This window comes from Bos indicus x Bos taurus, chromosome 1, assembly GCF_003369695.1.
Source record: "Bos indicus x Bos taurus breed Angus x Brahman F1 hybrid chromosome 1, Bos_hybrid_MaternalHap_v2.0, whole genome shotgun sequence".
Taxonomy (NCBI): Eukaryota; Metazoa; Chordata; class Mammalia; order Artiodactyla; family Bovidae; genus Bos; species Bos indicus x Bos taurus.
In genome coordinates, this window is record NC_040076.1 from 118,776,394 (window position 1) to 118,794,662 (window position 18,269).

Genomic DNA, 18,269 nt, shown 5'->3' on the forward strand with positions numbered 1-18,269 from the left:
AGCTGATTCACTGGAAAAGATTTTGCTGCTAGGAAAGATTGAGGGCAAGAGAAGCGGGCAGCAGAGTATGAGATGGTTGAATAGCATCACCGACTCAATGGACATGAGTTTGGGCAAACTCTGAGATATAGTGAAGGACAGGGAAGCCTGGTGTGCTGCAGTCCATGGGGTTGCAAATAGTCAGACACGACTGAGTGACTGAAGAACGACAACAATACTCTCCATTATTAGCATGTTCAGTTTTAATTCTGGAAAATTTCAAGTCATATTTGATGTACAAGTCAAAGAATTATTTTTGCCTCTTTTATTTTAGGCCCAAATGGTTCAGTCAGGGTCCCTGGCACCTTCTTATTTCACTTCCAATTTACTTTCCACACTGTAGCCTGACTGGTGTTTTTTTTTTTTTTAAACCCAAAACTCTGATCACGTCATTTACAATTTAACATCTTCAGTGGCTGCTCATTGTTCTCTTAAAATTTTTATTTATATTTTAATTTTTGGCCATGCTCTGTGACATGTGGGTTCTTAGTGCTCCAACCAGGGATTGAACCCATGTACCTGCATTGGAAGCATGGATTCAACCACTGGACCGCCAGGATAGTCACTTATTGCTCTTTATTAATTGAATGAAAAATTCTTTAAATTCTATACTGTTTTACAGGTTTCAGAAGTTTCACACACATGATTTCATATCATCCCGTAATAACCGCCTTTTCCTCCTACATTTATATTACCCCTCCCTGCTCCCCTCTCCCCACTAGTAATCACTGGTTTGTTCTCTGTTGTGAGTCTGTTGTGAGTTTTTTGTTTTATTCACTAGCTTGTTGTATTTTTTCATTTATTTTTTGTTTTATTCACTAGTTTGTTGTATTTTTTATTGTTTTATTCATGAGTTTTTTGTTTTATTCACTAGTTTGTTGTATTTTTTCATTTATTTTTTATATAAGTGATATTGGACAGTATTTGTCTTTCTCTGTCTGACTTATTTCACTTAGCATAATGCCCTCAATATCTACCATGTTGGTGCAAATGGCAAAATTTCATTAATGTTTATGAATGAGCTCTATTCCATTGTATATATGTACCCCATCTTCTTTATTTTTCCATCTGTTGGTGGACACTTAGGTCGCTACAGCATATTGGCAAGTGTAAATTGTATTGCTGTGAACACGGAGGTAGCATGTATCATTTCACATTTATGTTTGTTTGGATATATACCCAGGGATGGAATTGCTGGGTCATATGGTAGTTCAATTTTCAGTTTTTTGAGAAACCTCCCTACTGTTTTCCACAGTGTCTGCACCAGTGTACTTTCCCACCAGCAGTGTAGGAGTGTTCCCTAGTCTCCACATTCTGGCCAGCATTTGTTATTTGTGTTCTTTCTGATGTTAGCCACTCTGATATGTGTGAGGTGCATCTCATTGTTTTCATTTGCATTTCCCTGATGATTAGCGATGTTGAGCATCTTTTCATGTTTCTCTTGGCTGTCTGCATTTCCGCTTTGGAGAAATGTCTGTTTCATTCTTCTGCCCCTTTTTAACCCACTTGTTTATTTTTTTGTTGTTGAGTTTTACATATGTTCAGTATTAGCCCCTCATCAGTCAAATGATGTGCAAATATCTTCCCCCATTCATTGGATGTCTTTTTGTTTTTTGATGGTTTTCTTTGCTGTGCAAAAGCTTTTAAGCTTAGCTAGGTCCCAATTATTCCTTTTCCCTTTACTTATTTATCTATGGCAAAGGAGGCAAGAATATACAATGACGAAAAGACAGTCTTATCAATAAATGGTGTTGGGAGAACTGGACAGCTACTTGTAAAAGAATGAAATTCGAGTGTTCTCTAATAACACATACAAAAATAAACTCAAGATGGATTAAAGACCTAAATGTAAGACTGGATACTATAAAACTCCTAGAGGAAATCATAGACGCACTCTTTGACACAAATTGCAGCAGTATTTTTTGGATCCACCTTCTAAGGATCCAAAATGCTTCTCTTTGTTCTTAGACCAGTGTTCCAGATCCTTAACCTGACCTCTAAACCTGCCTGATATTATCCCCAACTCTCTCCTCAGCCCTTACACCTGCCCCATCTTCCCTCAATTCTCTGAGTTCCACCCTTTCTGGCTTTCTTCTTATAGCTTCTGCATAGTTAATAGCGCCTGGAAATTGTACTCCATTCATCCAGATAATCGTTCTTCAGTTTTCAGCGCTTCCTGAGATTTCTCCTCTACTTCAGATCAATGATATAAATTAAATCACTAGCTATTACATAATAGTTCAGTTCAGTCACTCAGTCATGTCTGACTCTTTGCGACTCCATGAACCGCAGCACGCCAGGCCTCCCTGTCCATCACCAATTCCTGGAGTCCACCCAAACCCATGTCCATTGAGTCGGTGATGTCGCCCAACCATCTCATCCTCTGTCGTCCCCTTCTCCTCCTGCCCTCAATCTTTCCCAGCATCAGGGTCTTTTCAAAAGAGTCAGCTCTTTGTATCAGGTGGCCAAAGTATTGGAGCTTCAGCTTCAACATCTGTCCTTTCAATGAAAACCCAAGACTGATCTCCTTCAGGATGGACTCGTTGGATCTCCATGCAGTCCAAGGGACTCTCAAGAGTCTTCTCCAACACCACGGTTCAAAAGCACCAATTCTTCAGTGCTCAGCTTTCCTATAAAGAACTCCAACTCTCACATCCATACATGACCACTGGAAAACCATAGCCTTGACTAGACGGACCTTTGTTGACAAAGTAATGTCTCTGCTTTTTAATATGCTGTCTAGATTGGTCATAACTTTCCTTCCAAGGAGTAGGCGTCTTTTCATGGCTGCAGTCACCATCTGCAGTGATTTTGGAGCCCAGAAAAATAAAGTCAGCCACTGTTTCCACTGTTTCCCCATCTATTTGCCATGAAGTGATGGGACCAGATGCCATGATCTTAGTTTACATAATAAGTTAAATCATTATTTGTTTCATGTCTGTCATCTCAAATGGCCTATACAACCATTGAGGGCAGGTATGTTTTCTTTATTTTTTGTTGCTCGGTCCTCAGTTGCTTAGCAAAGTACTTGGCATGTAGTAACTACAGCTCAGAAAATAACTTGAATGAGCTGACGTGAAAGCTAAACTGTGATGGGATCGTCTCACCTATACCATATCTTACAGTCCTAAATTTCTCCTACTTCTTCCTCATCAGCCCCCCACTATAACCTGGACATCTCTGCAATCTGCTGTGATTGTCAATACCCCAATGACTTCAACTCCTTGCAGGCTGACCTACATCATTGGTTGTGCACAGCTTGCTTCGTCATTTGTTCATATCTTTTCCCCCAAAGAAGCAGACAGTCTGTCAGGCTTTTCAGTTATCCTGATTCACTTTTATTATGATCAATATTAAAGATCCAAGTAGCGTAATAGACCCAGAAGCTTAAAAGAAAGATGAGGATCTGGAAAAAAAACCTCCAGGCCCACAAAAGTAGGAATTCAGGATAGAAGAGAAACAGAGTGAATATTCAGAAATCAAGCTCTTAGCACTCTGGCTCAGTACAGATGTTCCAGGACATAGCTGGTAACGTATTTGATGGCCAGCATTGTCTCCTCACAGGTTGGCTGGATCTGGGATTCAGGGAGGACAAAGCCATATCTGCCTTTATCCCGGAGTTCAAATGTGAAGGAATATTTGATTCCTTGGTCATAAGCCCAGTCATCAGAGCCCCCAGAAGCAGGATCTGAAATGAGCAAATCAAAGGGGAGAAAACAATTTAAATCTAGGAAGGAGATTTAAAATCATGCCAGCTTTCTTTTATAATTACAAATGTTTCATTGAACAAAATAGTACAGGTAGGGAAATTTTCTAGTCATCAAGATCACAAAAGCTATGGGGGCTGTTTTAAAGATTACTCCAATCTTAACTCTTGGTAAGATTACCTCTTAGCTCTACATGGTAATAGTGATGTGTTTAATACTTCAGGATGTAATCAGTTACACACATTTATATACTCAGTGTGCTTCTATGCTGTGGTAAACTGTCACATAGTGTGTGATTTGTTTACAACATATATATAGTTCCTGGGAAAATAATGTATATCTTCTAGAAAAATAAGGGAAACTGAATGATGATTGGTGAGAGGAGAGGACTCTGAGCCTCGCTGAAACTATACTGAATGATGAAACTGGAGCAGCTCAAGGGCAGAGCTGGGTCTTCATTTTTGTTTCTTTGGGATCCAGCATATGGCCTGGCATAGATTGGACATCATTCAATTATTCATTCAGTGACAGTTATGGTGTCATTCATTTATTCAGTCACTTGCTCATTCATTCATTCATTCAGTCCGAAGTTGTAGAGTTTTCATTGAGCAGCAGGCCATGTGCTCAACTTTGGAAATACTAGGACAAAGGAAAGACATGGCCCCTGCCCTCCAAGGGCTTATGGTATAATGGAAAAAGAAACCTCATTGAACTGGCCTGAATAAAGCTTCTATGAAGTTCACAGTATGTGAATAGATGAGTTATTTCTAATAGAACCCCCTTAAGAAAATAGTATACCCCATTTGACACAGAGAAGTTTAATAAAGGACAAGAATACAGAAAACTGTATTCTACATGAAGCTTAAAAAAAAAAAAACCCTCATGATTGGAGCCTCTCCAACTGCATTGAAGGCCATTGATGGCGAGGCTGGCCATTTTCTCCCTTATATTTCTGGTCCTTTAAGGCCTGGGGGAGAAAAAAATCATGCAAAGGCAAATATATGTAGAAATTGGAAATGGAACCTGCAGTATGTTCCTTCTCAGTGAAATCACACTGTAGCACCCAAGGCCCTGGGGTCCAGCCTATAACTAACTCTTTTGCCATTTGCTTGCGCCCCATGAAAACAGTTTAAGCCTGAGGTAGCCCTTTGAAAGTTCAGTCTGTTTAGCCAAGAAAACCTTCCTTCTATTGCTTTTCCCCACCAATTGTCCTTCCAGATAAAGCTTCTGTGTCACCGTCCTGGGAAACCATTCCTGATACTGCGGGGTGGGTTGGCTAGTCTTTGGGTATGCTCTGTTCTCGTACATCCTTCTGTCTCAGCACTTTGCACCTGTGTGGCCATGAACTCTTCCTGCTTCCTTGCTGTGGGCTCTTGGAAGATTGCTCTGGTCTCCCTCCTTCCCTTTTCCTTCCCTCTTCCTTCCCTCTTGCTCTCTCTCTGTCCCGGCTTCCTTTATCCATGGGCACCCCTTGAGGACTTGGCATGGAGGTAGATGCTCAGTAGATGTTTACAGAGAGCAGATGTTTACAGAGAGCAGAGTTGAAAGGGATATTCCCTGCCCCCTTTTGTCTTCTAAACAGAAAACTGATTACATGTGTTATAAAACATTCACTCTCAGGCAAAAGTCACATGCTTTAAATGATAGAAAGGAAAGACTCTGGGGACCATCTGTTGCCTTTGCATGGTTCTGAAGCCGAGACTTACAGATTGTTGAAGCTCCTGGGCCATAGGTGTACGTGGTACCATGCAGTGAGGCCAGTTTTTTCACGGCACCTTTAGCTAGGGTGTTCTGCAAAAGAGTGGTATATGAGTGAAGAAATAAAGTGCACACTGACAAACAGATACCCGTCCATTATTTCTAAGACGTCGAAGACATATAAGTCATAATTCGGGTTAGTGTCTTAATCTTATTCAGTGCCCAGCCCCATTTTGCAGTGAGTTTAGTCACACAGTGCAAGTGATTCTGGTAGAAGGATGTCTTCCCTAACAGCCTCCCCAAGCACCCAGGCTGAGCTTCCCTTTGTCTCATACACAGAGTGAGTCATATTGTGTCAGTACCATTAGCTGCCCTCTAAGTTCTCAGTGACTTTTCCTGTCCTTTATCTCAGTGTTCCCAGGGCCTAACGCAGGGGGTGTTGCTCAGTGTTTGTGCGTACATGCTAAGTCACCTTCCTTCTATTGATTTTCCCCACCAATTGTCCTTCCAGATAAAGCTTCTGTGTCACCGTCCTGGGAAACCATTCCTGATACTGCGGGGTGGGTTGGCTAGTCTTTGGGTGTGCTCTGTTCTCGTACATCCTTCTGTCTCAGCACTCTGCACCTGTGTGGCCATGAACTCTTCCTGCTTCCTTGCTGTGGGCTCTTGGAAGACCCTATGGACTGTAGCCCGATAGGCTCTTCTGTTCATTGGATTCTCCAGGCAAGAACACTAAAGTCGGTTGCTGTGCCCTCCTCCAAGGGATCTTCCTGACCCAGAGACTGAACCCTCGTCTCTTGTGTCTCCTGCATTGGCAGGCAGGTTCTTTACCACTAGTGCCACCTGGGAAGCCCACTTAGTGGTTACTCAGTAACTATATTTTTGAAACTCTGAGGATGATAAGCACTCTTTCTACCACATTATTTGAGAATTAGGTACTTACATTTATTTTAAATCATTGTTGGAGTAAAATTTGCATGTTAGTTGCTCGGTCGTGTCGGACTCTTTGCGGCCCCATGGAGTATAGCCTGCCAGGCTCCCCTGTCCGTGGGATTCTCCAGGCAAGAATACTGGAGTGGGTTGCCATTTCCTTCTCCAGGGGATCTTCCCGACCCAGGGATTGAACCTGGATCTCCTGCGTTGTAGGCAGACACTTTACCATCTGAGCCACCAGAGCAGACAATTTCAAGGAGGAGTGTAGTTCCAGGGTGGGAGATTTTTTTTTAGAGTGAAAAATTAGAGAACACTTATTTTATTTCAAAATGCAGAATATTTCAATCCCAGAATTAAGAAAAGTAGTAAGTACTAATTTATTTATTTTTTCTTAAAAGCAGCATCACCTTAAGTTGCCCTCCTGGCCCCTACACTCAGTTCCTTGGGAGAAGGGCTCTGCCTGCAGCTCCTTCCTGTTCTGTAAAGTCTCCAGTGTGCACTGAATCACTTGAAAAGTAAGGCTTGACTTAGCTGTCTGGAGAATACAGATTGGTGAATCTGATTGTTTACTGCAGGAGAATTAGACATAATTCATTCTGGCTATGAAACTAGCTGTATTTCATACTTTGGCAACATAATTGTCTTGTACATATGCCTGAAAAACTGTGAGGTTGGTGATGACATCAGAATAATTCCATTTTTTAAAAGTAGGAACTTTCCTTACTCCTTGCTCTAATATTAAAACCAGTTTAGTAAAGTCTTAACTTAAATTGATGAGGGCATGACTGTAAGACTTTAAGAGTTTCAGCTCCCCAAGCATGAATGCTTCACCAACCAAGTGGTAAATTTGAAAATTTAAAAGGAATTATAAATCATGATCTCAAGCCTGATTTTCTGGTCTGGTCCACTGAAATGATGCAATCAGTTTCTTGGAACTAACTTATTATTCTTAGAGTTTTGAGACAGAAACTTGAACTCAGATTTCAGGGTTTTACTTCCCCTTTTTCCAAACTGGTAAAATAATATGTGCTTTCTCATACTGTGTGCAGTCTTTCCTGTTGTTATCTAAGGGTACTGTTTCTGTAGTTTAATCTTATTCTAACCAGCACACTAGAGTTGGGTCTTCTCTCCATCCCTTAGTATAGGGTCTATTGCCAATCGAAATCAGAATACTCTGTAAACATTGCACAATACTCAGAATACATTTAAAACCATCTTTTAAAGATGTGAAACATGGTGAGGTACTAGGTTTTTTTGCTAGATAAACAGCATGTGGTGGTTTAGTCACTAAGTCATGTCAGACTCTTGCAACCCCATGGACTGTAGCCCGCCAGGCTCCTCTGTCTGTGGGATTCTCCAGGCAAGAATACTGAAGTGGGCTGCCATTTTCTTCTCTAGGGGATCTTCCAAACTCAGGAATTGAACCTGGGTCTCCTGCATTGTAGGCACATTCTTTACCGAATGAGCTACAAGGGAAGCCCTAGATCAACAGCATATTTCCTACAATTCTACAGTTTCCTTAACTTTTGATTCAACCAAGGAAATTTTTATTATTTATTTTTCTGTAAGGCAAAACCTCTGATCCTAAAGAACTCTTATTCCTTCTCTAGCTGCCTTCCTCAGGCTTTTCTTCTTTTCTGCTTTCCAACCCCACCTTAAGCCATGAATTCTGACTTTTAGTTAGTAGAAATAAGATTCTAATAAGTTCCAGGCATGTAATGTACAGCATTGTGACTATAGATAGCAAGACTTCATTGAATACATGAAAATGGCTATGAGAGTAGAGCTTTAGTGTTCTCACCGTAACAAAATGACAATTATGTGAGATAGTATGTAAATTAATTAAACATTTTGCAGTATTTATATTATCAAATAATCACATTGTACACCTTATATTTATTTTATCTCCATAAATCTGGAATAAAGGAAATTCTTTACAATTAGTTCCAAATGTGAAAAGTTGTGATGACTTTAGGCGATTTAAGACAAGATCATTGTCATTATCTCTTGATTTCCTGCATGTCAGATGATCTTCAAAGTCTCTCTGTATTTTTATTGGTATAATGTAACATTTGAGTTATCTGGCAAAATCTAAGAGGCTTACTTGTGATCTGTTATCTCTTTTGATTGATCAACTTATCCATTTAGTCATAACTACCATTGAAGTAAAGTGAAGTGAAGTCGCTCAGTCGTGTCCGACTCTTTGCGACTCCATGGACTGTAGCCTACCAGGCTTCTCTGTGCATGGGATTCTCCAGGCAAGAGTACTGGAGTGGGTTGCCATTTCCTTCTCCAGGGGATCTTCCCGACCCAGGGATCAAACCCAGGTCTCCCGCATTTGTAGGCAGATGCTTTACTGTCTGAGCCACCAGGGATTGTCATTAGGGCCACATAAAAATGTTTGGTTTCCTTTCCTCAAAGCAATAACCAAGTGCAATCTAAGCCATCAGAGACAACTTTTGCAAACCGTTGCTCTGCCTCCGATGCTGAAACAATACCTAAGATTGATGTTAACTTAAAACAGCTGTTATTTTGCTCTTGTCACTGGTGCCCATTAAAGGAACATTTAGTTTGTGTCTCAGACTTGGCTTTCCTTGTCCTCAGTTGCTCTCTCATCTTGATATCAACCTCCTCACTCACCTTCTGACCATCCCCTCATCACCGCATCCTTGAATGGCTCTCTCACCTTCTCTCATGAAGTCTGGCCATGTATCACTTGCCGTGCATCCCCACCTTCTTTCCAAGCCAAGTGGCCCTGAACTGCTTTCATTCTGTTCCCTGCCTCTCCTTACCTCCATGACTTTGGGTGTCCTTCTCCCCTTGTAGGAATCCTCTTGCCTTTTTTGTTTACAAGGGGAATTGCTGTTGTTCTTCCAAATTTAGTCTAAATGTCACCTTCTTTGCAAAGCTGCCCCTCTTCTTCGTGAGGGCTCACGTCTCCATCGGAGTTCCTATCACTCTGTGCTCCCATCATGTGTTTTTGCATCTGTCTGTCCTCTAGTGGAGCTTTTGGTGGGGTGGTGGTGGGGGAGAAGGATTCTTGGCTGTTTGTTTTGTATCCTTAGCAGATCGCATAACACCTAGCACATGGTTACTCAATTGATTCTCTTCCCAGGGCTTCAGGTGGGCATGGTCTGATTGGGGGTGCAGAGTGCAGAGCTCTACAGAGGCTGGACTGTGACCCCCCCTCCCCCCCCAACCTGGGTGGAGATTAAGGATGCTTGTGGGGAGAGTGGTGGTACCATGTAGTGGTGGTTGATGGGTTAGCATATTTAGATATTGACCTCTACTATGCACTTAGCTTATTTCCTTTCATAAAAAAAGTAGAGTCTGTGGACCCTTTCTTTCAGCCCCTCTAAGGCCAAGAGACAAAAAAGTCAGAACAAACATTAATCAACCAAAATGTCATATTTTAAATTCCAGTTATGGTAACAAAAATCTCTGGAATCAGTGTGAGTCTTTTCTTTTGAAGAGTTCAAATACTTTCATAAATGTTACTCATTTATCTTCCCAACATTATCTGTCCACATTTCATCAACACAGAATTTTCTAGCAGAATGGAATGCCATGTGGGGCAGCATGCTAGGTGAGAATGTTCCAACCAAGCTGGATGACTGACCCCTGCCTGTCAGGTATGGTAGAGAGAGAGGTGATTCCTGAATTTGCTAATATATTAGAGAAGGTAACTTCTTTTCCTTGTATGTTTTTGTAAAAAGGGACTAAGACAGCTGACAGAAGTGCAGCAGAAACAATGGTATATCAGAGACCATGATTCATATCTTGAAACTCTAATTAATAACACTTTCTATATAACCTGTTATTTAACGGAGACCTTACATCCTCAACGGGTTCAAAATAAGAACTAACATTTACATAAAACCTTAGACTTTACAAAGAGCTCTTGCTAAGAGCTAGATATTTTTATCCCCATTTTACAGATAAAAGAACTGAAACTCAGAGAGGATAAAAGAACTTGCCCAAGGGCACGCAGCCCTGTAAGTGGCTGACTTGAGCTGGGTTCTTCTTGCTTTAAATCCTGTGCTCTTTTTCACTTCTCCTTGTGGCCTTGGAATACTTCAAAAGAAGTGTTGCTCGAGCTGGTTTTACCAATTGTAAAGAACAGAAGGAAGCTAAATATAAACCAGTCTGAGAGAAAACTTTGCTTTCAGTCAAGGCCAAACATGGCCAGCCTTTATTAATCCTTAGTTAGGCGTTTCCTAGCACATCTTATGCATGCTTTCTTTTGTCACTTGTCTTCTTAAAAGGAGGCCTTGGTCATAGAGCAAAAGACAGAGAGAGTCTAAAATGTCACATCTAACTCAAAGCCCAAGAGACAAAGGGCCGACTCCTGTAACATCTCCCGAGGCTCTGAGCTCCAGGAGGCTGGTGAGATGAACAAGGCGAGGGTGATCTTTTTCAGTGACCTGCACTCCCATGTAACACGTGATCAGGAAGCCCCTGTCTCACGACTGTGCTCATGTCCTTACTGCAACCTCAAGTGCACAGCCAGTGTCATGGCAGCGGGGGCTGCCTCTTCTCATCTTCCCCTGGCCCATTCTTACAGTACAAGAAAGCAGAAGCCCCACCCTGGCTGTGGGGTATACACCAGTGCAGAGGAGATTTGCTTCAGAACTTTGTTTCTAACTTCAAGTCCTGAGTTTAACCATCCCTCTGGGTGAATACATGTGATAATGGAAACATCAAAATGATCTGTCACTGCAGTTTCCTTCCTTCTGTGCTGTGATCCTGGGTAACTTACACCAAGGGACCAGTGAGGAATTGAACTTTTGTAATTTTGGTGCAAAAGGAGAAACCCCCAGGGCCTACTAAGGCAGGGACTGAGGAGAAAGCCTACGGGACTTGAAAAAACAAATATGTTTCTGAGAAAAAGGAGGAGAGTAAACAAGTGCAGGCTCTGACTGCAAAGCCTTGAGGTGGGGGAAAAAAGAAGATAAGGAGTAGCAAAGGGTCTGCTTTAGGAGAACGGAGCCTGTCTATCTTGGCAGACCCCATGGGGAGTGTGGCAATGCTTTCACTGATGTAAACTAAATTCTTTCTGTGGCTGATCTAAATATGTGTTTTTTAGCTCTTTAGAATTCAAGTAAAATGTGAAGCATGAGTCAGCTGAAGCTGCAAAGCCCAGAATTTTTCTTTTTTTTTTTTTGATGGCAGTGGTGCTTCTTCCAAATAAATGCTGTGTAATGGGGATGTGCTGTCTTGCACTTGAGGTTTGTAGAAAACTGTAAACTGTGTGTGTGGAGGTGTAAGATCCTGTGAAAGCCAAGGACTTTGGCCAGGAATGAGATTTTTCTTATCTTTGCTTAAAGTGGAGTTCTCAAGCTTGGTGCTTTTGACAGGTGGGCTGGGTCATCCTGTGTGTGGGGGTTGAACTGTGCATTGTAGGGGGTTGATCAGCCTCCCCTGGCCTCTATCCACTGCATGCCAGGAGCACTCACTCCCACAGCTAAAACAATCAACCCCCCCCCCCCCCCCCCCCCCCCCCCCCCCCCCCCCCCCCGCCTTAACATTGCCAAATGTCTTCTGGGGAAAGGGGAGGAGGCAAAAATCAGCTTAAAAGATGTAATTATGTTAAAGAAGAAAGTATTGTAGAGAAAAAGAATGAAAAAGAAGACAACTGGTTTTCAAGATGCTCTGAATGCCTTGTTTTGTTTTCCTCTCCTGACCATAGTACAAGTGCCTCCTCAGTACTGCTGCTAGGTCACTCCTGCTAGAAGAACACTTTGCTTCCAGGCTGGCTATAACCAAAGGCAGGTTACCCAGTTACATTTAAATTTCAGATAAACAATGAATGTTTTTCCAGTAAAGTCTGTCCCATGCACTATTTGGAACATACTTAAACACTAAAAAATTATTTGATGTTTATCTGAAATCAGACATAACTGGGAGTCCTGTATTTGACCTGGTAGTTCTGTTTATCAGGTCACCGGCTCCAGGGCCTGCTGTGTGACACAGGGTTCAGTCTGACATCTAGGTCCCTCCATAGTCTGGTTACCTCCCTCCCACTCTTCCTTCCAGAAAACCCTCATAACAGGCTGACCCCTGTCTACTCCCTTCTTAAGGCAGGAACCATGGTTTCTGCTGAGCACTTAATAGGTGCTCAGTAGAATTTCTGGCAATTGCCTTATGAGTCACCAGACCCTGCAGGAGAATTTTTAACAGACCAAGAAGCCACTTTAAGAATGGTAAATCAGCAATTGTCTCTCCAGTCAAAGAAATTCTGCAGTTGTCATTTAAAATTCTTTTGTCTTATAAGTGAGATTAGAAATTTTGAGAAAGCTCCTGAAGCAAATGTGTGGTTCCAGTCCTATCTGCCTTGACTGCTGGCAGCCGGCCTGACAGACGGGCTCTGACCCTGTTACTCTTGCTATTAGGCAGGGACACAGTGACAGCTGTGATAGAGCGTTCTCATGACCCTGTAATTGCCCATCTCCTAATCACAATATTTCTTCCCTCTGATATTTATGTTTATCTCTAATCATAGTTTGGTTTATGCTCACATGCTTGAGCGGAACAGTGGGTTTCTATCTTGGTGGCTCATTAACTAAAACTTTAATGAAGAGGTAGTGAGGTGTCACTGGGCTAGATGGTATTAGAGTTTAGAAATGGATTTCTATCTTTTGGTCAAGGTCAATAATTTTCCAGAAATTATTAGCCTGTCATATCTCTCCTGGTTTATGTATATATACCCATGAAGGAATGGGCCAGAATCATAAAGACTGGGCCCTGAGAAGTCAGGGTTCTTAGTTGGCCAGTGTAAATACTTAGCAATGTCCAGGGTTAGAAGTGATAATAGTATATTTGTGGGATAAAAGACTGTATTTAATGAACGGTCTTTTACAAACTGGCTATATGGAACACCAGCATAGTACAAATCTGTGTGTGTGTGTGTGTATGTATGTGTGTGTGTGTTTGGGAATTGGGACAGCCTAAAGTTATGACCAACCTAGATAGCATATTCAAAAGCAGAGGCATTACTTTGCCAACAAAGGTTCGTCTAGTCAAGGCTATGGTTTTTCCTGCGGTCATGTATGGATGTGAGAGTTGGACTGTGAAGAAGGCTGAGCGCTGAAGAATTGATGCTTTTGAACTGTGGTACTGGAGAAGACTCTTGAGAGTCCCTTGGACTGCAAGGAGATCCAACCAGTCCATTCTGAAGGAGATCAGCCCTGGGATTTCTTTGGAAGGACTGATGCTAAAGCTGAAACTCCAATACTTTGGCCACCTCATGCGAAGAGTTGACTCATTGGAAAAGACTCTGATGCTGGGAGGGATTGGGGGCAGGAGGAGAAGGGGACGACAGAGGATGAGATGGCTGGATGGCATCACTGACTCAATGGACGTGAGTCTGAGTGAATTCCGGGAGTTGGTGATAGACAGGGAGGCCTGGTGTGCTGTGATTCATGGGGTTGCAAAGAGTCGGACACGACTGAGCGACTGATCTGATCTGATCTGAGAGAGTTCTACTGTATCTGCTAGCACCATGCCCGAGGCTGCCTCTATCATTGGTCTCGGCTCAGCTAAGCCTTCATTGTCTAAGCTGGAAAATGAGAAAGCAGAAACAGAGAAATTTCAAGATTCGCGCTTGTGAAGTTCTGTTCCTGCTTTTGAATTTAGAAGTAGTATTATAGTAATAATTGTTGTTAACAGTGCCATGTAGCCCTCTTTGGGAGGAAAGTAGACCAAAGATTGTGAGATTTTCTATGCTTAATAAATATGGATATGGATTGGTTTGGGAGCCTTTTAAATTATGTCTCCTAGTTTTTATTTCCTCTGATGATAAAGAGGTACTATAACTCAATATTTCATTACCCTTTAGAATTTTGGAGCTGTAAGTATATTCTTTTCTGAGTCTTAAAACTTCATTTGAAGATAATGATAGATATATATTGAAGTCAATACTGAGATTGGACAGTTTATGAAGCCACTTGAAAACTCACAGTACATCTTGTATTTTTTCTTTAAATAATTATAGTGTGTGTAAAAGCAGTTTGCTGTCAGGAGAGCATATGCATGTAAGATGCACTTATGTTTCCTCAAACTTTTTACTCATCTGCTGGAGATATATTTTTTAGTAGCCTTTGTAATCCATACTATTACTTCTGTACTTTTATTTCATTGGTCTTTTGCTTTCTCATCTTTGGCTTTTTTCCCCCTGAAAGCTGTCCTCTGATATGAGTAACTGTCATGTAATCTCCATGTAAGATCTTTCAGAAACGCAGCCATATACATTTTTTTCACAACTCTGATATAAAAGGATTGCTGCTTATGGTATGTTCTAACTTTGGACTGAAACTGCTAATGTTTCTGTCTAGAATAATTTCCTTCTGATTATTTCATTGAAGCATATTTTTTTGCTACAAATATGATCTTATAAGTTTTAGATGTATAAAGAAAAAGAACCATATATATGCTAAAATCTGTATGATGGAATCTGCTTTGCATTGCTTTAAGAAAATCTGAGTTATCTAAAATGTAGTGTGGTGCCAATAATTCATCTTATTAATCTTTTACCATCTTTTGTTTTCTAATAGTGGGGTCATATTTTTCTAATTGAGAATTAATACAGAGCTACATTCATCTTTCTAGGTCAAGACTTTTACTTTTTTTTTTAAAATTGATATCTTTATTACAAATAAAAACAATGCAAAAGCCAGTATCTTTCTTATTTAGAGACTCGAATTCTCATTTGGCTATATATATGTTTGTAATAATACTGTAGGTATAAGTTGTTCTAGCAAAATGTTCTTAGAAAGTAAGTGAATTGGATTGATACAAAATAAGAAAAAGACTGAAAGGATTTCTGGTTAACTATTCAAATGATTTACATTATTTTGGGGTGCCAGATCCCAAATGAATCAAATAATATGAATCTCAGATTTTACTGATGGTAAAGGAGTATATTGTTAATATACTGTATATTGTATATTGACAATATACAAGGCTGTATATTCTCACCCTGCTTACTTAACTTATATGCAGAATGCATCATGAGAAATGCTGGGCTTGATGAAGCACAAGCTGAAATCAATATTGCTGGGAGAAATATCAATAACCTCAGATATGCAGATGATACCACCCTATGGCAGAAAATGAAGAAGAACTAAAGAGCCTCTTGATGAAAGTGAAAGAGGAGAGTGAAAAAGTTGGCTTAAAACTCAACATTCAGAAAGCTAAGATCATGGCATCTGGTCCCATCACTTCATGGGAAATAGATGGGGAAACAATGGAAACAGTGAGAAACGTTATTTTTGGGGGCTCCAAAATCACTGCAAATGGTGACAGCAGGCATGAAATTAAAAGATGCTTGTTCCTTGGAAGAAAAGTTATGACCAAGCCAGACAGGATATTAAAAAGCAGAGACATTACTTTACCAACAAAGGTCCCTCTAGTCAAAGCTATGGTTTTTCCAGTGGTCATGTATGGATGTGAGAGTTGGACCATAAAGAAAGCTGAGCACTGAAGAATTGATGCTTTTGAACTGTGGTGTTGGAGAAGACTCTTGAGAGTCCCTTGGACTGCAAGGAGATCCAACCAGTCCATTCTGAAGGAGATCAGCCCTGGGATTTCTTTGGAAGGACTGATGCTAAAGCTGAAACTCCAATACTTTGGCCACCTCATGCGAAGAGTTGACTCATTGGAAAAGACTCTGATGCTGGGAGGGATTGGGGGCAGGAGGAGAAGGGGACGACAGAGGATGAGATGGCTGGATGGCATCACTGACTCAATGGACATAAGTTTAAGTAAGCTCCTGGAGTTGGTGATGGACAGGGAGGCCTGGCATGCTGCAGTCCATGGGGTTGCAAAGAGTCGGACATGACTGAGTGACTGAACTGAACTGATTTAAGATGCTAGGCAAAAGTTTAGTCATAGAAAAAAAATTGTTGGAAATTTACTTTCAAATCAATCTGTGTGATATAAGTGCGAATAAGTTTTGTATCTTATCATGCTAAGTATGCATGCATGCATGCATCTTATCACATATCTTATCATGCTCTAAAAAATGTAGGAAACAGCATGTCCTTTTTCTTGAATTTATTAGATTTGTGACTCTACAGATAAACATCCAAGGTAAGATTATTTTGTAGTTTGGGTTTTCTTTTTGAGAATTCATTATGAATATTTTACTTTTGTATAGTTCTGTTTCACTTCTGTAGAATTTAAAAACAATCTTGAAGGATATAATTTCTAGTATGTTTTTTTTCTATTGCCTCTCTTTCCTTGATTTTAAACGAGAAGTGATTCTTAGAGAAAAGTATCAGTGGATCACAATCTCTGGAGGGACATAGCCAGAGTTTTTCTTGAGATTCTAATGGTGAAAATAACTTGATTCTTTTTTCTAAAGGACAATTTATAGACTTTTAGAGCAGTCCAGATACTAGGTTTTTATTGTATCGAGCCAGTGGGGCAAGAAAGTTTTCATCACTAAAAGTGTTTAAACTTACTCCTCAAATAAGAAGTATTGCAACATTGTGAAGCAGTTCCATTCCAAAGAACACTTTAAGCTTCTCTGTTAGCATTAGTCTTTTAGTGTTTATATATTTAAAACTAGTTATTAAGCAAACTGGATATATTAGCTACTGTTACATTTAGTGTGGTTTATAATTTTAATTTTAATATTTTATTTAGTAACTCATTAGCGCTTAGTTTTTATGGCTTTGTCTTTTTCTCTTTTGATGTGGTACAGTGTAAACATATTCACATGAATTAAGCAAGCAATGTACCGCCACTTCCTCTCCTCTGATGGTCAGATATCTAGGACTGAAATGAGGAGCTAACCACACTCATCTCTGGGATAGCAGGCTTGTGAGCACCCACTGTTGAGGATACTCACAGACTGAGCATTATTGGAAAACTGAAATATTTAATGGTTCCAAATAATGATGTTCTCCTTTGTTTTTTGGCTATAGGTAGGGAAAATGGGAAGCTTTTTGAAAAATAGCATTTCCCTTTTTTTTTAAAGAAAAGGACCTGGCCAACTATTAGCTATCAGTTTTCTAAGAGGTTGAGTTATTTTTCTGGTTTCCTCTTCACAAAATATTTATAGCATTACATATTTTATTTGGCCTCTGAAAGACCGAATCTGAAAGTACAAAACAACAATTTCCAGTTGATTAAGTTTTGGGTCTTTGAATTTATGCATTTAGGTAAGCCAAATATCTATGTCATTTTCTAAGTGAAATAGTTTATTTTTTGGCATAAGTCAAATGCTTTAAATCTTATACTTGTTCTTTAAGATCACTGGTTCCAACTTCTGATAGTCAGATGTTCATAATTTAAAAAAAAGGTGTTGAAGGACTCACATATGCTTATTTTTGAACAATTATGCTCAAATATAGATATACTATATTTAACATGAATATTATAAAACTCATTATTTAACTTTTCCCGTGATTGTATCTTGACTCTCCAACAAGATTGCTAATTCTTAAGGCAGGGATACTTAATTTTTTCTCATATCTGCTGCTGCTAAGTCGCTTCAGTCGTGTCCGACTCTGTGCGACCCCATAGACAGCAGCCCACCAGGCTTCCCCGTCCCTGGGATTCTCCAGGCAAGAACACTGGAGTGGGTTGCCATTTCCTTCTCCAGTGCATGAAAGTGAAAAGTGAAAGTGAAGTCGCTCAGTCGTGTACGACTCTTAGCAACCCCATGGACTGCAGCATAGTAAAGACCTATTCACATCGTTTGTTCACTGATTGATTTATATCTGTTTCTCACCTAATCCAACCGTGAAATAGGCATTTTAGGATCTTATCATTTAGCTCAACATCAACCAAATGTGCCTAATTCCTATTAACATCTGCCATACTCTGTCTATGTATGTCAAATCCAGTTCAAGCTTGATAACATTAACTTTCTGATGAAGATTATGT

The 18,269-nt window shown here is 40.4% G+C and overlaps 1 protein-coding gene across 1 annotated transcript in view; it reads right to left on the reverse strand.

The window, feature by feature from the left end:
- Positions 1-3,350: 3,350 nt before the first annotated feature.
- Positions 3,351-18,269, reverse strand: part of CPB1 (carboxypeptidase B1) — a 37,210-nt gene continuing 22,291 nt past the window's right edge. Inside the window, exons 10-11 of the mRNA XM_027552460.1 lie at positions 5,453-5,537; positions 3,351-3,727 (exon numbers count right to left, since the gene is read on the reverse strand). Of these exons, the coding sequence (XP_027408261.1) occupies positions 3,540-3,727; positions 5,453-5,537 (273 nt within the window). The 3' untranslated portion in view covers positions 3,351-3,539. The remainder of the gene's footprint in view (positions 3,728-5,452; positions 5,538-18,269) is intronic.